Here is a 19,305-nt window from a genome sequence, read left to right on the forward strand (position 1 = left end):
AGACGTCACCTACATTAGACCTGCACTGACACCACACCTCACTTACCTGACAGGATGATTCCCCATCAGTCTCAGCACAAACAGGCTAATGGGACGGCTGACCCTGCTGCTTGAAATACAGTCTCTAAATTCTCGTCTTTTGTGATGAAACTCACCTGCTCTCGTAGAAGAGGTGACAGTTGCTTTGGTGAGGGCAACCATAGCCTATACATCACATCAATCAGTGATGTGGACCTCTAAGTTATCCTTCTGTTCCTCTCACACTTCCCTGTATTCTCAGAAGGGGGTAGTCAACACAACACGTTACTGCTGACGAGCATACAACAGATTATTGGTTTCATCCAAGATGTGACGAGAATACAACTAAAATGCTTCTAAATAATCATGTGACACGTGTTACATTGAAAACGTAACACATGCTGGACAACAGGCACTAATGAAAAAGACAATTCTTGGGTTATAGACTGACGTTAAGTACTGTCAACGTCATTATTAATATGGTTTGATGGCTTCAGTATCAACCTTGCTCTATATTAAAGGAGCATTCCAGCCATTTAGTATTGCATTTGAATGAATTGCAAGAGACAAATGGAAAAGAAAGATAAAAATTGATGCAGCCGAGGCCAAGATATTCTGACTTTTATGGTTGATAGAAGACATATGAATACTTTAAATACTTTTATTGTAATGTAAATAATAGTAAAAGTATTCATTCTGTAGACAAATGTTAGTGTCTGTGTTTTTCTATTATAAATGTTTTTAGAATTATATTCTGCTGTGTTCATTTCTATGTTGTTTACAACTGTAGATGTTTAAGAATGAGCTCATTTCAAATGCTTTGAATACTGTTGGGTAGTTTAATCTACAGCAATGCATCATGGTCTATAAGATTATCATGTTTTTCATATCTCTAAAAGTCAGCTTTTCCTGCCCTCAGAAAATCAGCCCTGTTCTCAGCTTTGTGTATTTTCCAGCTGATTTAAGACTGTTTACCTTTTTAAAACTCATCAAGGAAAAATGAAGCCTCCAGTTTATCAGAAAAATTCAAATTGGAGATACATGCTTTTCACTGGACAGGACGAGAATGAAAAATTGTAATCTGCGAAATAACTTGAAGCTAGAGCTGTCTAACAAATGTAGTGGAGTAGAGAGCTTACATCTGAGATAAAGTATAAAGTTGCGTGACATGGAAATACTTCAGTACAATACAAGTAATATAGATTTGTACTTAAGTACAATTGTTCGGTCTGTATGGAAGTTACATAAGATAACTGTGTCATTCCATGACAACTTAAGTCCCTCTGACCATGTTGAGTGTATTTTATCAAATGAGTGACCAAAATCTATTGTTAAGGGAAATGCCCCTTTAATAAACGTTACATAAATGTTATCTTTATATCAGAAACAATCATGTTTTTTCAGCTGACGCTACCTTTTTTGTCATGTCCCTCATGGCCCTTTGATCAAAGTGCATTTAGATAAGACGAATAAAAATAGAACAAAGCTCAAACATTTTGCCATTCACATGAACATGGTAATGGTAATTATTCATTAAAATTACATTATTTAGCACCTCAGTAACACCTCAACCCTGCTATGCAAATCCTCTCCCCGGAAACTATAATAAATTATAATAATAATATTAATAATAATATAATAAGTAGAGGGAAAAGGGTATACTTCTTCCTACTCCTTTTGAACATATACGATTTAATTGCATTCATACTGGTGAAGTTAGTAATTGACATTGTTAAAGTCTACTGAACAAGGTGCAGAAGCAGTCAAATTACCATCTTCTGGGGCATGTTATGATGTTGTGGTTGTTACCATTAATGGCTCAACCCTGTTACATGAAATTAAGGAAGAAAACTAACACTTTTTTTTTTAACACTGATCTTTGTTATTTCAATAATATATGCACACCATATGTTCTCCTGTTAAAACATAACCCTGTCACACTCGACCCTGTTTCTTGTTTGATCATAACAGGGTTGATTTTTCAACACTTTGGTTGTGAAGTTAAACATTTCACTTTATCATAAATAATGGACATCCAGTCATTACTAACACACTGGAGCTATGCAGCACCAAGACACAGAGAGAGAATGAGTGAACAAGAGAGTGGAGAGGAGATGATGATGAAACTCAAGTGTAAGACACATTTTTCAAACATATCATGACCTGCAATTTGTGTGAAACGCTGTATCTTCATGTTAAACATGTTAACTTATCTTGTTAGCAAAGTGTGACCTTTGTACAGTTACATCACTGTGAATTTATTGTCTCTTTAATCCCAAAAGATTATTAAGTACCACGGCATGATCACCCTTTGATAGATTGACGCAATCAGTACATCACATCAAGAACTGAAAATTTGTGTCTCACATAATGTACCGTGATTTATATCATAATGTTACCTAAAATCTTAATTCGTATCCGTTCACTCTGAATTCCCATGACCTGGAAACATTATTACTTAAAGTGAATAATGTGCATTAAATTAGAAAAGCCAGATAAAGCGCATTTTCTTTGTAAATCTACAAGAATCAACACACAACACGTGTGTACAAAGTATATAATCAAGTGTATTTTCATCTTTATCCACGTTCTGTACACATATTAAGATCCATTTCACATGAACACTATACAATAGCAATGAGTGAGGAATGAAATATTTTCTGAGTGCTGAGCAGCTCATGTCGAATGGCACTTTCATAAAAAAGAACAAGAAATCACAGAGCATGAATAAGTAAATGTAGACATAACTCAACACAGAAAATGGCTTTATATTATCAGATCCATTGAGTAACAGATTCAGCACATATAAAATGCACAATGCAACAAAACAAAACATTTGTTTGTTCCATCTTTGTGTTTTCTCTGCATAATCTGGACTGTAAATAATGCAAAAACATATTTTCAGCTATCAGAGGAAAGTGTGCTCTTTGTCTGGATTTAAGTAAAAGGCAATCTAAAATGCAACGTGTTAAGAGGAGTGGTAACAAGATACATCGAAATATCAGAGAAATATCAATACAATTCACACACCTTCAGTTAATCATCTCATAGAATAGTCTTTTAGTAACTGATAGAAAAAAAACAATATGTTTGGCTGCTTTACAAGGAATATATATGTCTCAAAGATATGTTTACATTTTTGTGTGTGTGCGTGTCTGTGTGTCCCATGTTTTGAGAAAGGAAAAGTTCAAGAGAGAGCCAGCCTCTGCTGAGGCAGGTTGGTTCTCCATTTCCATAAAGACAAACTTCATGTGATTCTGTGTTCCCCAAATATCCTGTGAAGTTCGGGATTCGGCGGTTCTCATGACGCTTATTCTTCTTCATATCTATTCCCCTGCTTACTCAATGCTTTCTCAATCTGCTAATCTCTATATGTACATACAAGCAATGTTTACAGAGAAATACCTTCACTGGTGTAGACTGACTTGTTCACAATTATCCCTACTTGGAATGGCATGGCAAATTGACTGTGACATCTCACATAAATAATATTTCTGATCCATCATACTATAAGGCTCACTGGCCAGAGTATGCTGAGTGATTTAATTGCCTTTAAATGCTGTATTTCTGCTAAATATCATGCTTCATTTATGATACTGCACCAGCAACATAATACCATCTGTTGTGGACAGAGGCAGAGTGAGTAAAACCACGTAACATAACATGGAGGCTGCAGAGATGAGGTCTCATCTGAAAGACTTTCCTATTGAGCGCAGTCAGAATTACTGGGGTGCTCTCTGCTCATCTACCATAAAAATTCAATAACTTGCCTGGTTCTGCCTCATATATCATAATGGGGACATTGAGACTTGAGATAGAGCATTACAAAGAATTACAAAGAAAACATTTAGGCAAATCGGTCCGGATGTTTTCAGCACTTTCTTCACTGTACCATGCTATATACAAAGCCGAAGTGGATATGCCTCTTCCCAGCATATTAAAAACACTTAAAAAAGGAACAAAGAATTGGTGTATGCAGAGTGCACATTATGACACAGAGGATGAGTTAGATCTTTCTTGTGCCGTAGATGAGGATTTTATCACTAATACAAGCTGGGCACCCTTGACTTTTGAGAGAAATGTAACTGTTAAACCAAGAAACAAGTGCTTTATGCAGTTGTTTTTTGTGGCCTGTGAAATTTCTCTGATGGTCGACCTGACAAAAACAGGGGAGCAAAATGAAAGAATCCTCTCTGATCCTATTGTCTCAGTCCACACTTGCCTTCTCCGTTCTCAGACGTAATATTCTTTGTCTTTGTTCTTTTTGCCCTTTGTGATTGCCTTGGCCACAGAGGCCGTTGCTGTGCTTTTGTCTTTGACCACTGCTCCGTTTCCCTCCACTGTGGAATTGTTGGCAAAATTGTGACTCTGGTCTGTCTGGTAGGAGCCCTCGTCCCGGTTGCGGTACTTGTACATGGCATAGAGGAGGATAAGAATGCAGAGAGCAGCAGCAGCCACAATACCAACCACCATCCCTGTGGTGCTACTGGACTCCCTGATCACCTCCACGGCCCCGGGTTGGCTCTTTTCATCAGAGGCTGTGGGGTTGGCTGTGGGCACATGGGGAAAATTGGGGGGGTAAGTTAGTCCTGGTGTGTTTCGGGAAGATGGAGGAGCAGGGGGCAAAAGCACCTGGTCGCGGGTGTTCATTTTGCCAGCGGGGATGTGGAGCTTGTCAGGGTTGGTGGTGGGAACATAAGGAGGTAAGGGTCGGGGTTTCTTGACTCCACCCTCACCAGTGGTGGGAGGTGGAGGAAGGACTGTCCTGTCAGTGACCATGGGGGAGTTATTATTGAAAAAGTCTTCGTCATCTGATTCCGTCATCTCCCCAGAGCCGAAGGCCGAGACCTCCACAGGGTCACCACAGTCCTCCTGGTCTGGGGGGCAGGAAGGGTGAGGAGGGAGTATCAGGGACTCCTTGGTGGTTTCAAGTGGGGATAGGAGGGTGGGGGGAGGAGGTATGACGGGGTAACGGGTGGCGATGGATGGGGACTCAAGGGAATCCACTGTTATAATAGGCAACACTAATTCACCTCCTAGAAAGGAAACAGAAAAGGTAAGGGATCCTAAATTAGAAGAACATTAAAATAGAAATGCCTGGAAGTGGCTGAAAAGTTAGACTCATTAAAACACAGGCACAATCTGCTCATTGTGTCAACTATTACTGAGGAATTATGCTAATTTAAACATAACAGCTTAACAGATATATAATTTAAAACTACCACACATGAGATGATGAAAATAAACCTGATGAAAATAAACACCATGATGTTGTTCTTGAACGATGTATGCAATTCTTCACTCCTGCATGGAGCCAATGTGGGGATGTGCATATTAAGAATCTAAATAATATCATATATACAACATATATACAATACAGCAAGAATGTAAACGAGCTCACATGCAGACACAAACAGAGAAGATGACCCATGAAAGGCAGCAGCTGAATGAAGAGCATATAACACATAGAGCACATAACAACTGCTTCTCTGTGGGCAGGCTCAATAGGTAACAAGAGAAATGACAAACAGGTTATTGTATGTAGGAATCACACGTAGAATATTGTGGCCTGTTGAATGCAAACAATGTGTCCTGAATATATTCATTCAATCATTATTTTGATTTACAATAGATTCCCCAATATATTTAGCTGTATATAAAATATAGACTTGTTAATGCAGCAATAACACTTCTAGAGGTGGATAGATTTAGCATGTTCAGTTGTTGATAGTGTTAAGAAAGGAGGTACTCTCTGAAAAGCTGGGTCTTCAGGAGTTGTTTTAAGGTAGAGAAGGATGCCATTGACCTGGTAGGAACTGGTAGTGCGTTCCACCAACGGTGAGCAACAGACAAGAAGAGTTTGGATTGTCCTGAGCATAGGGGTGGCAGAGCCACAGGCATTGTTCATTGGTGAAGCAAAATAGTTGGGAGGTAACATATGGCTGAATAAGGGCATATAAGTAGGAGAGTGGTAGCATGTTGAATTAGGAAAGGTTTGCTCAGGTTTGAAGGTGATTTTTCTTATGCTGAGAAGTGCGAAGCCAATGACCCGGCAACCAAGGCAATGTGATCAGAGAAGGTTAGTTGGTCATTGATCTTGACTCCTAAGCTTCTCGCTTCCCTGGTAGGGGTGAGAGCAAAGAAGTCAATTTGGGTGTTGATGTCATGGTGTACAGTAGGTTTGACTTGGAGGACCAGCAGTTCAGTTTTTAAGAGGTTCAGCTGGAGGTTGTATGCCTTCATCCATGTGGATATATCTGAGAGGCATTCAGAAATCAGTGCAGGGGCTGAGTGGTCGTCGGGTGGAAATGACAGATAGAGCTGCGTGTCATCTGTGTAGCAGTGATATGATAAGCCATGCAAGCAAATAGTCGGACCCAAAGAGGTGGTGTAAATAGCGTAGAGAAGGGGCCCCAGCACTGAGCCCTGGGGCACCCCTGTGGTGAGGTGGTGAGATGCGGACAACTGTCCAAGCCAGGGTACATTGAACGAGTGCCCTGTGAAGTTGCATTCAAACCAGGAAAAAGACGAGCCAGAGATGCCCATGTTTGAGAGCATAGAGAGAAAGATGCAGTGGTTAACTGTGTCAAAATCAGCTGATAAATCAAGCAGAATAAGGACCTTGCTGCTGCTCTGGCTTCTTTTATGACAACAGAACTGTTTCAGTTGAGTGGCCACTCTTGAAACCAGATTGATTTGGATCAAGAAAGTTGTTCTGTGAGAGGAATTCTGATAGCTGTTTGGTGACTGCACATAAGAGCTATAAAGCCATGCATTTCCTTTTTCTACTTGTGGAGGAACATCGGTTATTTATGGCCGCTCGGTTCTGTTTCATCATTATTTGAATCACACTTTGCAGGGCCAGTCAGCAACAAACAATTCTGATAAGGTCATATTAATAATTGAGGCTCCCATAATAAGGGCAAACTCCTTAAATTCCAGATCTACCATCTACTGTCAGCTGCTCTAAGTGACTGCACTGCTGTTTTCCTCCATCCAATTTAGTGAGTTACAGACATGACTTAAAAGCTAACATGCAGAATGTGCAACAACTACCCAAATGAGGGCAGAGACCCTGAATAAGAGTGTGTGATAGCTGCAGAAACATGAAACTGGAACAGGAAACTTGAAAATGTGAAATCTAATGGTGGCTGTCTAAAGTCAAAGTCAGTGTTTTATCCACAATCTTGGTTAAAAGTAACATTACAGTTGGATAAAAGCTGCATTCCTTTATTGTTTACCATGGCTGACCCACCTGTTCCTGGCTCACACTCTTCCAGGTCCTCATCATCACTTGGACACTCAGCTGAAGCCACTAAAATATCATCAGAGTTCTGCGGCTGAAAGAAAAATAGTTCAAATTTGTTGTTTTTATCAAACACAGTCCCATCAACTAGATTTGTGCTTGCTTTTTTTATGATTGCTTATGCTGGCTGAATCTCGAATTTGAGAGGAAAAAATTGCAGTATGCAGCAGTGTACCACTTACTTGGAGCAACACTACAAGTGTAAAATATGCTCATATGCAGCTACCTTTTATTCTTCACCCCTGTGGCTGACTGCAAGCAAAGTAAATGCACTACTAATGGAGAGTAAATTCATGGATACATTTTCAGTAATTGAGTAATTTAGTTAATTTTACATAATTTTTCTTTTCTTTAAAACCTCAGGACAGGTGCATCCTTCCAATTTGGCAGTTTCAGATTAAAATAAACTCACTTGAAATGGTGGCTATGTTCACCAGTCTGGATTCAGTATTTTGACGGCTTAATGTGCGAAAATCTGTTCTTCAGATCAAAATGTATTTTTGCATAGCTGATCAGAAATATACTGAAGCATTAATGTCATTATTATCTTCAGATACATAGGACCAAAGCTGTTTAGCACATTTATTTAATAGATTTATGTTGAATTTTATTCTAATAATTATTACATAAGACATTTTATACATGCATATTGCTTACAACAATAAGGGAAGTTTGATTTGATTTCATTGTGTTCGAGTCTTTTGGTTTTTGGATAGGTGAAGACTACGCATACTACATATACAATACTGTTACTGTGACTCCTCCTAACACACACCACACACTCAAAAAACAAATTGGGCCAAAATGCAGGACTTATGCATTTCAATTACATAGAACATTTCCATCCATTGAAATAACATAGGTTCAATATAAATGAACTAATAAACTTAATGTGAATCAAGTAATAAGATTTTTGTAATAGTACTAATAAACTTAATGAATGCAGTCATTTTGAGTTTACTAGTACTATTACATAAATCGTATTACTTGCTTTACCTTAAGTTTGTTAGTGAATTTATATTAAAACTTTGTAATTTAAATGGATGGAAATTTTCTAAGTAACTGAAATGCAAAAGTGCCTAAAATATTTTTTTGAGTGCATGTTTTTATTTCAATTTTCCACTGCAACATCTTGAGTACCAATCAAAAAAATAAATAAAAATTCCTTCCTTAGAGAGTTCATATTGACCCTCCAGAGATCACCTTCCTCTGAAACTCAGCTCTTCAAATCTGAAGAACCAGAAGGCAGTTTTCTTCTTACTTTACTTTTAATAAAGAGTTTTCATTTTCAGTGAAATGAAGGCCTTCTTTTCCCAAAGTTAAGCACCATGGTCATTGTGAGTGGGGAGAGAAAACGAGGAATTAAGTGTATTATCTGATTGTCCTTGGTTATGCGATTGTGTTTTTTGATTCGTACTGGGTGACACTGAAGTATCTAGTAATACAACATGCATATTAACACAGCATGAATGGAAAATCTTCAACTACAAGCACAATGCAAAAAGTAAAACTGCAATAGAATAAAAAAAGGAGGAAGATAAAGGTGTGTTAATTTTCACTGGGCAAATACAAGATACAATAAAACTTTGAACTTTTTTTTTTCTTTGGTTTGTCCCATAGTTCTGTTTACAGTATTTTAGCATATACAGACATATCATTCGTCATTAGTTTCATGTTAATCATAATTTTGTTTAATTTTGTTTTGTTGTAAGCATGATGGAGACAGATAACAACAGTGTTTGGAGCAGCAATTTCTGCAATCAGGATTTTTTGTTGAACTACTTCAAGCTTGAAATATCACCACAATGCAAACCACTGAGCAGCGAGGTTGGAGGTCAGACCTGCACAGTCCCTGATGCTACCGTGAGCAAGTGGTCTCATCAAGCCAAACTCAAACAGGGTGTCCAGATGGGACTGAGTCTACCTACCAAATTAACTTTTTTGAGATCTTTAAATCTTTCACAAAACAAATACTGATATACATCATTCATTTAGCTGAATTAAGCATGTAATTAATTAGATAATTTTTTTTAATCACTTGATAGCCCCAACCATCCCATCATTTTTAGCTCCTGGAAAAGTGGTGACTCATCTAACCCTTAAACCAATTAACATCCAATTAGCATCTAGCTCTCTTCAAATATTCCTTCATACTCTCTCTGACCTTTGAGATGCTCTCCCTTAAGCTGGGTGATCGCTGCCTGCGGGTGGTGGTGGTAGCCATAGTCGTCGTGGTTTCCATGATTGTGGTGGACATATCGGACACTGCCAGCGGGGTGGCGGAGGTAGTGTCAGTTGTCAACACGGAGAGCGAGTCCCCAACCAGACGCAGGTTCCCCTCCACCTGTATACTGGGGTCATTTTCTGCTGCCAGTTTGAGCACCTGGAGACCATTGTAGTACAGCCCTGAAATCTGACCCTGGAAGGGCCGACCCTTGTCATGGCCACCAATTTTAATGGCTGCCTGGCTGTTAAAGATGGTCAACTGTCTCCCTGAAGTCAGACAGAGACATAGAGAAAGAAAAGAAACAGAAAAAGGGAGAGAACAGTGGAGCAGACGTAGAGAAGTCATATGGGGGAGCTTGCACAGGAACATCATTTGAACCAGGTGGGTTTTAGTGAACAGTAATAGTTTATTTAAAACTGGATTTTAGATTTGAACTTTAAAAGGGGTAGGTTAGTTAGCAGCAGGTTTATAATTTAGACATGACACATGCAGGTTACAACCACCAGATGAGGCTTAAGGTCTAAATTTAATTGCCTATTTAAGTGTTTTGATTGGACAGAGATAGTCATTTTTAATTAGCACTGAGTTATGAATCTGTCTGCAGGGAAAAAGATATTTATTTATTTCTTTACTCCAGAACAGATGGTACAACGATGCACATCTTGTGGCTTCTTCTTTTACAAAGACGGGTGAATAATTAAAATGTCTTAATATACTACAGACTGTAGAACACTAAATGACATCCCTCCATCCACTGACTACATCAGCCATTAGGCCATTGAAACATGCTCTGCTCTGGGTTCCCCCTCGTCCAATTGTTTCACCTCCTGAAAGGGGCAATGATATCTAACAGCACCACTGTCAGCAGCTTCACTGATAAGCAGTGTTACATCAGAGGAGGACTGCAGTAATGGGTCTCTCAAGAGAATACTTATTAGCAAAGTTAATGGCTGCAAACAGTGATTTCCTTTAACAGCCTGTCAGGGCTATTTTGTCGCAGCAAAAAAACCCCACAAAACTTCAGGCTTGGGTGTTGTAGTACAAGGTGAAGCAACACAAGGTTACAGGGAACAAGGAGGGAAAAGAAGTTCATTTAGTGTGATTACATCCAGGAGTTATATTTGGAAACGTTCAGTTTAGGAGGAACGAGGTCATGTGTTAGTTTCACTGGTGTTAATGGATATGTTTCACAGCATTTAAATGATTTTATGTAGAATAATTACACACAGTTAGACACAGTTAAAGGGTTAGACAAGGGTTATGTGTTTTTAGTTAATTGTTTTAAAATCTTTGTTAAAGGTGCAGCTTTTCCACAAGGTGTAAGGATGACAAAGAATAAATGGCAAGTATGCTTTACCCTTTTGCTTTGACACTTTGAATTCCACTTGAAGTTATACTGAGGGCATCAAAATTCATAGCCAATGCAAGTTCCAATTAAAATGGCGGGTAACTCAATCCTTGTCACTCTTGTCTTCTGGCACTGCACCTCTCATGGGCAAAGGTTATTTAGTAGTTATTTCAAAGATTAATTAATTAATCAATTAATTTTTACCTTTATCGAGTAGCCACTCGTCAACTACCCGACCAAGTCTGTATGGGATTCTTTGTCTAGCAATAGCCAGTCGTTCATTATCATAGTGTCCTTCAAAGAATTTGGAGAGACAGATTAAAGGTTAAAGTCTGCAAGCTGAAAGATCACATGGTTAGAAACAGAGTTATAACGGCTAACAGGTTTAACAAGTTATCAGTTTTAACCCAGCTGTGAGTTAAAAGAAACTTGTGATTTACTTAGTGTTATCTAGTTATTATGAGTAACAGTGTTAATACTAGTTAGAGTAATGTTTAGGCTATTTATAATGTGCTACACTAGTTAGTGTTATTTAGCTATTTTTAAGAAAAGCATTATCTTAAGTAAATAGCAATGACAGTAAAATGTAAAATATTTTTGTACTGTATAAAAAAAAAAGAGGTTAATTCAGGTAAACATAAAACAGCATTCAAAAATCAGACACTTCAACAAAGACAATTAGTGATACACATTCTGTTAAACAGCTAAATTTGTCAGTCATCAGTTACAGAGGGCCGATGTCTCGCCCCACTTCTCTTCCACAAAGTGCTTTTTAAACAAACATTGCATGATATACAATGTGTTCTTAGGAGCTGAAAAAAACATTTAGACTGTACCGGTGGACAAAGCTCTACTTATTTTTTGAGGCTGCTCTCAAGTGGGGCAGGACTTCAGCTCTCTATTTAACACATGCAAACACAAAAGACTAATTCATCAAACAAGAAATCTACTGTATGATACAAACTTCAACAGTATGAGCTGGACAATAGGAGAGTCCAGTCTATGCTAGTGTTAGAAATACTTTTCAATCAGTCGCTTGAGTTTCTATCAATCATCAGCCACACGGTTTCTACAGTACACTATCCTGATGTTACAACTTCTCCATTCTTGTTGGCATTGTTTATAAATGTTCCATGTAGAGTTTATTAAGAAAACGTTATCTGAATACATGTCGAACCCACATGCTATGATAAAAATGTAAATCGATGGATGGAGATGAATAGAAAGAAATAAACAAAAGTCAACAGTGTTGTTGGACATGAGATGGTAATGAATGGATTAAAAGGATTAGGATTACAGCACAACATGAAAAGGGAGGGACAGTACATGACAGTGTGTGACAGGATGTTTTTTACTGTAAGATTTTTCCTGCGTAAGAGCTTTAAACCAATCCGCAAGGTGCAAATCTGTCTTTCGGCAGGAATGGGATCTTTTTGTTGTGTATTTGTAGATTCTTTGTTTTGTTTATTTGTCTTTGCATATCTAGTCCACATTTATTATGCAAAGCTATTAACGCATTTGAATTTTACAAATGCTATAAGCCACATTTAAATCTGTTAATATAATTTCCACTTATGGAATGGATAATTTTAGCTATTGCATGGTGATACCTAAATTATACACCAACTTTTATCCCCAGGCAGAATAATTTATGTACAGTGTATGTATGTGATTATGCACTGTATTTTATGTGACAGCATCTGGCAGTTATCGGGACACCAAACAGACTGTAGAACTGAAATGTGAAACACATGTATGGCATGGTTATTATAGAGCTGAGCCCAGTATGAATTAATTTAAATCCATTAATCAGTTTTTGTCATCGCACCTTTCCACAGACCAAAAACTGTTAATGCCAACAAGAATGTATCAGCTGAATTAAAATCAACATATTCACCCTGGTTAGTCAACATCATCTCTTTAGACCAGATGGTAGATCAATGATTAATAGATAAATTAGGTTTATTTAGTATGTAAACATCTGTCACACATATACATATCCTTAATATACATTTTTATTTGCTGTAAACTAACATCTTTTTCTTGCCTGTAAAAGAGGCTGCTGAAAAGTCAAATGTATCAATTTTAGATCAGTATATTTAGCCAATATGGCATGTCCTGTTGTACGCGTGTGGCAAATGAATAGATAGCTTTTTCTTTTTTTTTTGCAAACAGTACATTTTCCAACTGGAGGCATTCAAAGATTTATGTTTGATATGCAGACATGCAATCATTTCTCGCTGATCCAGGTGCTCCGTGCCATCTATCAATACATATTATATAACCACACAGTTTTTCCCAGCAGTCTTACCTGGTGGATAACGCTCAATGACTGGATGGTTGTCCACCTGGAGAGTGGCATTGCCACCGCTGCGTGTGAAGCGCACAACATGGTACTTGCCGTCGTTTACTATGACAGCAGGCTCATCGATGGTGATGTCATCTGTCCCTACATTGAAGATAACACCAATTTTCCCTTGATCCTGCAGGTAAAGAACAAATACTAATTACACAATTGCCAAAGATGTACATTTTACATATTTCCTATCGTATTCATTCCAAACATGCAAACTACAGCGTTTCTGTCTACTTCTCATCTGTCGAGACAGAGACCTTGTTGAAGCAGTGAAAGGACATCTTTTGTGTCATGGACAGTATGTTTAGTTCTTTCAGTGCCATTCTCCCTCGGCAGCAGCCAGCTCAGGTTACTTGATGTCGATCACGCTTGACAGAATCCTGCTGCTTCTCTTTTGCTTGACAAACTTCTCTCCCTGTCAGCCTCTGCCTGCTCCTGCCAACCTTACTCAAAGATCAAATCTGCTTCACAAGCCAGCCTTTGGGTGGCACTAATCAGAAACATTGGGAACAAACTGTGTGTGGTCTCTCTCTGCATGTCTGGCATTTGTACATTCAGTGCTTTTATAACGCAGCACAAGGTCAAAGTGCTAATGTGGTTATAAGTGATGCTGAGAGAGAGTGAATTTATATTCTGCTGACTTTCTACAATCCTATTGCAGATATGATGAAAATGCAAAAAACAAACAATGTGGGAGAAACAGTACATATCTTATCTGCCTGAAGGTTAGCAGCGAAGGTCAACTGCCCTCTTTCACAGACAGCCAAGTGATCGTGCAACGAGTGCCTGTTGTATAGTATGTCTCACATGTACATGTGGTGCACAGGTGAAAGCTCACGACCATTCCATAATATTAATAATAAGAGACTTTCAGGCTGCAGATTTGCCCATTACATTTCTCTCCTAAGACTCTGCAGGTTTTTATTCAAACCTCCAGCAGCTGGCTGCACTAAATCACACCTTCAACCATTTATTTAAAATTAAATGCTGCAGACTGCTGGTCCTTCATTGTTTGGTTTCCATACCGTCAGAAGTGACTTCCACAGCTTATTGCTTGGCATGTTCCATGTAATTATGGAATTATGAATCATGTTCCCTCTCATAATTTCAACACTGACTCAAAGATCAGAAATACTTCTTTTCTTGCCTTGATGGTGGTGCTATTGTGTAATGTAAAACCTGTCTCAGAGCTGTGCACTCTCCCCCCTAATCATATGTAAAATCCTTCTAGAAACCTTTTGAATTGCATGCTGACAGAGTTGATGTTAAGTATAGAAGTGTTAAATGTTCTCATAGACATTGAACCTCCCATTTATAATATAATTTTACGCTTGAGAAGTCAAAAATCAACTTATTTCCTACAACGGAGCTCAAACTCCTAACAGAGCCGCTGTTAGCTCTTTGACGTCTATAATCACTTGAAAGTTGTCGTGAACCCAGGAAGAGGTGACGCTGACACATGAACTACAGCTGGATAATCGAATTGAAGTCAGAAAAAAGATGAAGCACATTCATGACATTCATGACATCACACTTCTTTAGTTTTCCAATAATAAACTGGCAGCTGTGGATGCCAGAATTGAATAAATACGGTACAACTTTCTCTAATATTACAGTAAAAGGATATTAGTACTGTTGATTTCATGTTTAAGGTTGCCATATTATTCCATTTATTTTTCATCAAAAGAAACACTGTTTGGCCTTATAATTGACATGAAAATACCCTATGAATGCTGTATAAATAAAGGTTTTGCTCTGACATATTGCAGTGTATTACTGTACAATTAACAGTCTCTAATATAAAATACTTTATTCTGTATAAATTCCTTTAAAATGACACATAAATAAAGATTTTAAAATATAATTGTAAAAAATAAAACATATATACAACAATATAAATTATATATTTATAGAATATTAATTATATATATATGCATGTTTTACAGTCTTTTACTGTAAAATCCTCATTATTTACAGTGTGAGACAATTAAGGTTAGTGTTACTGTAGGTAAATCGGAATCAGCAACTACGTTACATTTATGATACATTTACTTTTAATCATACAAACCAAATCATCAACTTTTTATATGTGTACTATCTGAAAGAAATATATCTTGTTTACTTATATTCTGTAAATGCAGATTCACTGTTCCCAAGAAACAAACCGATGAGTACTCATTAGACAACTACAGGGTAGTATGGCCTCAGGATGTTGTTGTCCTCTGGATATCAATTAACTTCGCCCTGGTTGGAACGGTCTGCTGGGAGCGTTGTATGGCTTCAACAAAAGATTTGCTTCTATTTTTGCTAACTCACTCTTCACGTACAATTACAAAACAGCCCCAAAGCACCTTTTGACAACTGGCAAAGCAACACCCTGCACCCCCGGTTTAGTAAACAAAAGCTTGGCCTTTCCACTTCCCTTTTATTTCCTTTTTTTTGCAAGTAATGCTCTTGTTTTTTGGTATAGAACTAGTCAGGCATATCTTTATGAAAAGCCACGCAGCCTCACGCCTGGTTGTTTTGACATCAGCTCTGATGGAGAAGGCATTTCCTGTTTCCACTGGAGCTTTCAGTGAGGGATCTCAGCTGAAGCTTCTTCTAATTCAAAGTAGAGGAAAAAGACTGATGATTATAAGGAAATGTGGGTCACTATTTAGTGTAAAATCTGAAACTCTTGTGACGATGTGCACAATGACAATGTGCAAATACTACTGCCTCATTTTTGGGTGAGCTTAGTATGCAAGCGTAGCCTTACATGTCACTATTTATAACACAGGGTGTTTATCATTTGTTGGACAGGCTCCTTGGGGCATAAATGAAGGGCATACCTAATATCCTCCAGGCTCCACTACACCACTGAAGATACATTATTATGAGGATTGATCTTTGATAAGATGACCACTGTCACGCACAGTTTTAAACATAGCACAGAGGACAGATCATGATGCAAGAAGACAAGCACATCTGTCTGTCTCAGTTTGTTACCAGCCAGCTGTCTTTCTCTGTTTTGGATGCAAGGCATCCTCTCTTCAGAGGCAGGTGTGCGTTTGCATCCACAGTGTTAGGAATTGAGAGAGCTTCTCTTTTCTATTTCCCACAGGGAATGATAAAATGATTCTTCACCACACTCAGCAAATTGATAGATGGATTTGGCGGACATAAAAGAAACCTGGGAAATAAAAACAACCACATTTTAAATCAATTCTTTTTCTTTTCAAATGAGATTGCTGGATGAAGATGACAGATCGTTATAAATATTGACAGAACTTCAAAACTGCTCCACACGACTTGTTTTCTACTTCCTTTGAACTGCTGCACGTTTCCCAAATAATCAAAGGCACGTATTTTCTATAAAATTAGTTCAATTTGAAAAAAAAAAAATCTAGTTATTACTACACATTTTCTTTGAGCTGTAGGAAACTCAACAAAGATTTGTATTGAACTTATAAAACTGAAACGAAGAAGCACAGAAAGAAGTCAGGTTAAGCTCTGTCAATCAAAGTACCGTCTTAAAATATGCACATTCACAAGTTTTGTGTGAAGCGTCTCCACTCCTACATAGAAAGAGGAAGAATATTTTTTCCTGTTCAGAAAGTAATTTTGGGAACATAATGATGAAGCCATTGCTTGATTGATGCACTTCCATATCAAAATGCATTAAAAAAAATGTATAAAAGGTTTGGGTGGACCAAGCAGCATGCTGTATACTGTAATTTTATCACATGTTGTCCTGCAGTCTGAAGCTCCTTGCCTCTTTAACATTTTTTCTTCTTGTCATGATTTTGTTAAATGAATCTATTTTTAATTTATCTTTTAATCACTCATTAAAACCACGACCCCCTGGAAGTAGCAGGAGCTGCTTTAATGTACTCTCTGGTGAATACGGTTATGGTTTCGGGAAACTGTCTTTGAAGCTTGTGTATGCTTCTGTGCAAGTAAGTCAAGTTTATTTTGTTGTGTCTTGTGTTGTGACAAAAACACTTTTTAAACCTTTTTAAATTTTATTTTAATGTTTAGCTCAGTCCATTGTGTTTTTATTGTACTATCTCATATTGTTTTGATGATTTGATGTTTTTATTAAGGTATCTAAAGGGTCTTTGAGTACCTTGAAAAGTGTTTTTAAATAAAATGTATTATTATTATCATTATTATTATTATTATTATTATTATTATTAATGATGAAGCATTTTAATCACTGACACTCTTACAGCTGTAAAAAAAACAATTGCCAGTGAATCAAAATCTAATCTAATGTTAAGTTAAGTAATGGTCCCGTCTGTCAATCACCATGAAAGTGCTCTGTTCATACCGGCGCACATTTATTCTGACTTTCACATTCATTTCACATTCACATTTCACATTCTGACCTTTTCATTGCATGACTTGAATAGAGTTGTACTGCATAGAAAGCTTGATATCTGAGGAAGATTTTAAGAAGTGAATTCGGTTCTAAGGCACCTCACCTGAAAACCCCCAAATCCCTGTAGCACTAAAAAGACTCATATATCACTTGTTTTCTTTCCTATTTTCAACTCTCCCATGTGGCAAGTGTTATTTTGACCAGTTTCTCTCTGTCTTCACCTAGTTTTCAGTCTTCCTCTGTTTCAATGGGCAAACAGAGAAAGCATACGGACATGTTTAACGAAATAAAATGTGGAGTTAATGAATATATAAATAGACGTGTCTCTACAAAAAAGGATGTGTTATTAAAAAACCTGTTTAGAGAAATCAAAAATGACTACCTCGACACCCTCTAAACTCTTTTTATCTCCCTCTGCTGAGCAGTAATAAGGTGTCAAAGTAAGCAGTCTGTCAGGATGCAGGACTTGGCAGGTGGTGAAAAGAAAAACACTTTTCGGCGGGCTTTCCACGCAGGCATTGTGTGTTCTACTCTGTGTATGTACGAGCAACAGTCCAAGTCTGGCAGAGTCAGTCACACTTTTAAGACTGGATATACAACTTAAATAAGACAGTTTGAAAAACATCCCAGGGAGGATTTTTATACCAAACATGTCCAGGAATTTTCTAAGTATGGCAGTCAAGCAGAAATTCAAACATTTCTGGTTAAATATTACAGTCATGTACATTCCAACTTTCAGTTTTAAAAAGATTTTTGGAGTTATTAGTGTCTACATTATTTTACTATCTTAGATTTACACTTTTGAAATCCACAGTAACAATCATATCACCCCAGCCTTGAAAAGTGAATGCAATGGACTGAATATTAGTTATTGGATTGCAATGGAAGATGCTATAAATCTGTGTTGTGGTATTTAAAATCAGTCTTGGCCCTGAGACTGGTCTCTTAAAGATCTCAGTCTCGCCTTGGAGTCGACTGTAAAAGTGAATGATCAGGGTTTGAATCCGACCTGTGGCTCTTTCCCGGTGTCATTCCCCATCACTTTCTCCCTGCACTCCTGTCACTCTTCAGCTGTCTCTATCAAATAAAAACTTGAAAAAAAGGCCCTAAATTATCTAAATTAAAAAAAATAAATTAAAAAAAATCCCCCAAAAAAAGTGTGATTTTAATTATGACATCGCTCACAGACATTTGACAGATCTCAACTCTGGTCTTCATCACGGCACATCTGTCCTGTGGCTACATACCAAACAGGCTGATTTCATCCCAGAAAAGACACTGTCGCTGGCAGCTGCTAAGGTATCACTTGGTTCTACCAACAGACACACGTGTTTATCTTGAGAAAACACATCTTAGTCTACTGACTTGTGATTTATTGTATTATCTCCTCATGGGTATAATTTATTCACTCCTTTTTATCTCAATATTTGGACTGAGATAACTTTAATCACTGAATCATACAAGCTGTGACAAACTCTGTTTGATGTTTTTTCTGCCAAGTTAGAATAATGGCACAAGTTAAACCTTAAGTTTAAAAATAGACCATAAGGGGTTTATCTATCTTCATTTCTTTTTCATTTCATTTAATCAAGATTGTAGCATTAGGACTCTACCAGCAAGCTATTTCGTGCTAACAGGAGATCGTTTGCATCTTCATTGTGATAGTCTCCTCTTTTGAAAAAAAACA

The 19,305-nt window shown here is 37.6% G+C and overlaps 1 protein-coding gene across 11 annotated transcripts in view; it reads right to left on the minus strand.

Moving 5' to 3' along the window:
• Window positions 1–2,566: 2,566 nt before the first annotated feature.
• LOC104925370 (neurexin-2-like) overlaps window positions 2,567–19,305 on the minus strand; it is a 151,382-nt gene continuing 134,643 nt past the window's right edge. For 7 of the 11 annotated variants that reach the window (XM_019253158.2, XM_027273353.1, XM_027273352.1 and 4 more), the window contains 5 exons: window positions 13,211–13,382; window positions 11,104–11,193; window positions 9,489–9,817; window positions 7,274–7,358; window positions 2,567–5,054 (listed from right to left, as the gene is read on the minus strand). In XM_019253158.2, the coding sequence (XP_019108703.2) occupies window positions 4,252–5,054; window positions 7,274–7,358; window positions 9,489–9,817; window positions 11,104–11,193; window positions 13,211–13,382 (1,479 nt within the window). In that variant the 3' untranslated portion in view covers window positions 2,567–4,251. The remainder of the gene's footprint in view (window positions 5,055–7,273; window positions 7,359–9,488; window positions 9,818–11,103; window positions 11,194–13,210; window positions 13,383–19,305) is intronic. The other 4 variants (XM_019253159.2, XM_019253160.2, XM_019253156.2 and 1 more) reach the window with 2 other exon arrangements.

The sequence above is a fragment of the Larimichthys crocea genome, chromosome XXII, assembly GCF_000972845.2.
Source record: "Larimichthys crocea isolate SSNF chromosome XXII, L_crocea_2.0, whole genome shotgun sequence".
NCBI lineage: Eukaryota > Metazoa > Chordata > Actinopteri > Sciaenidae > Larimichthys > Larimichthys crocea.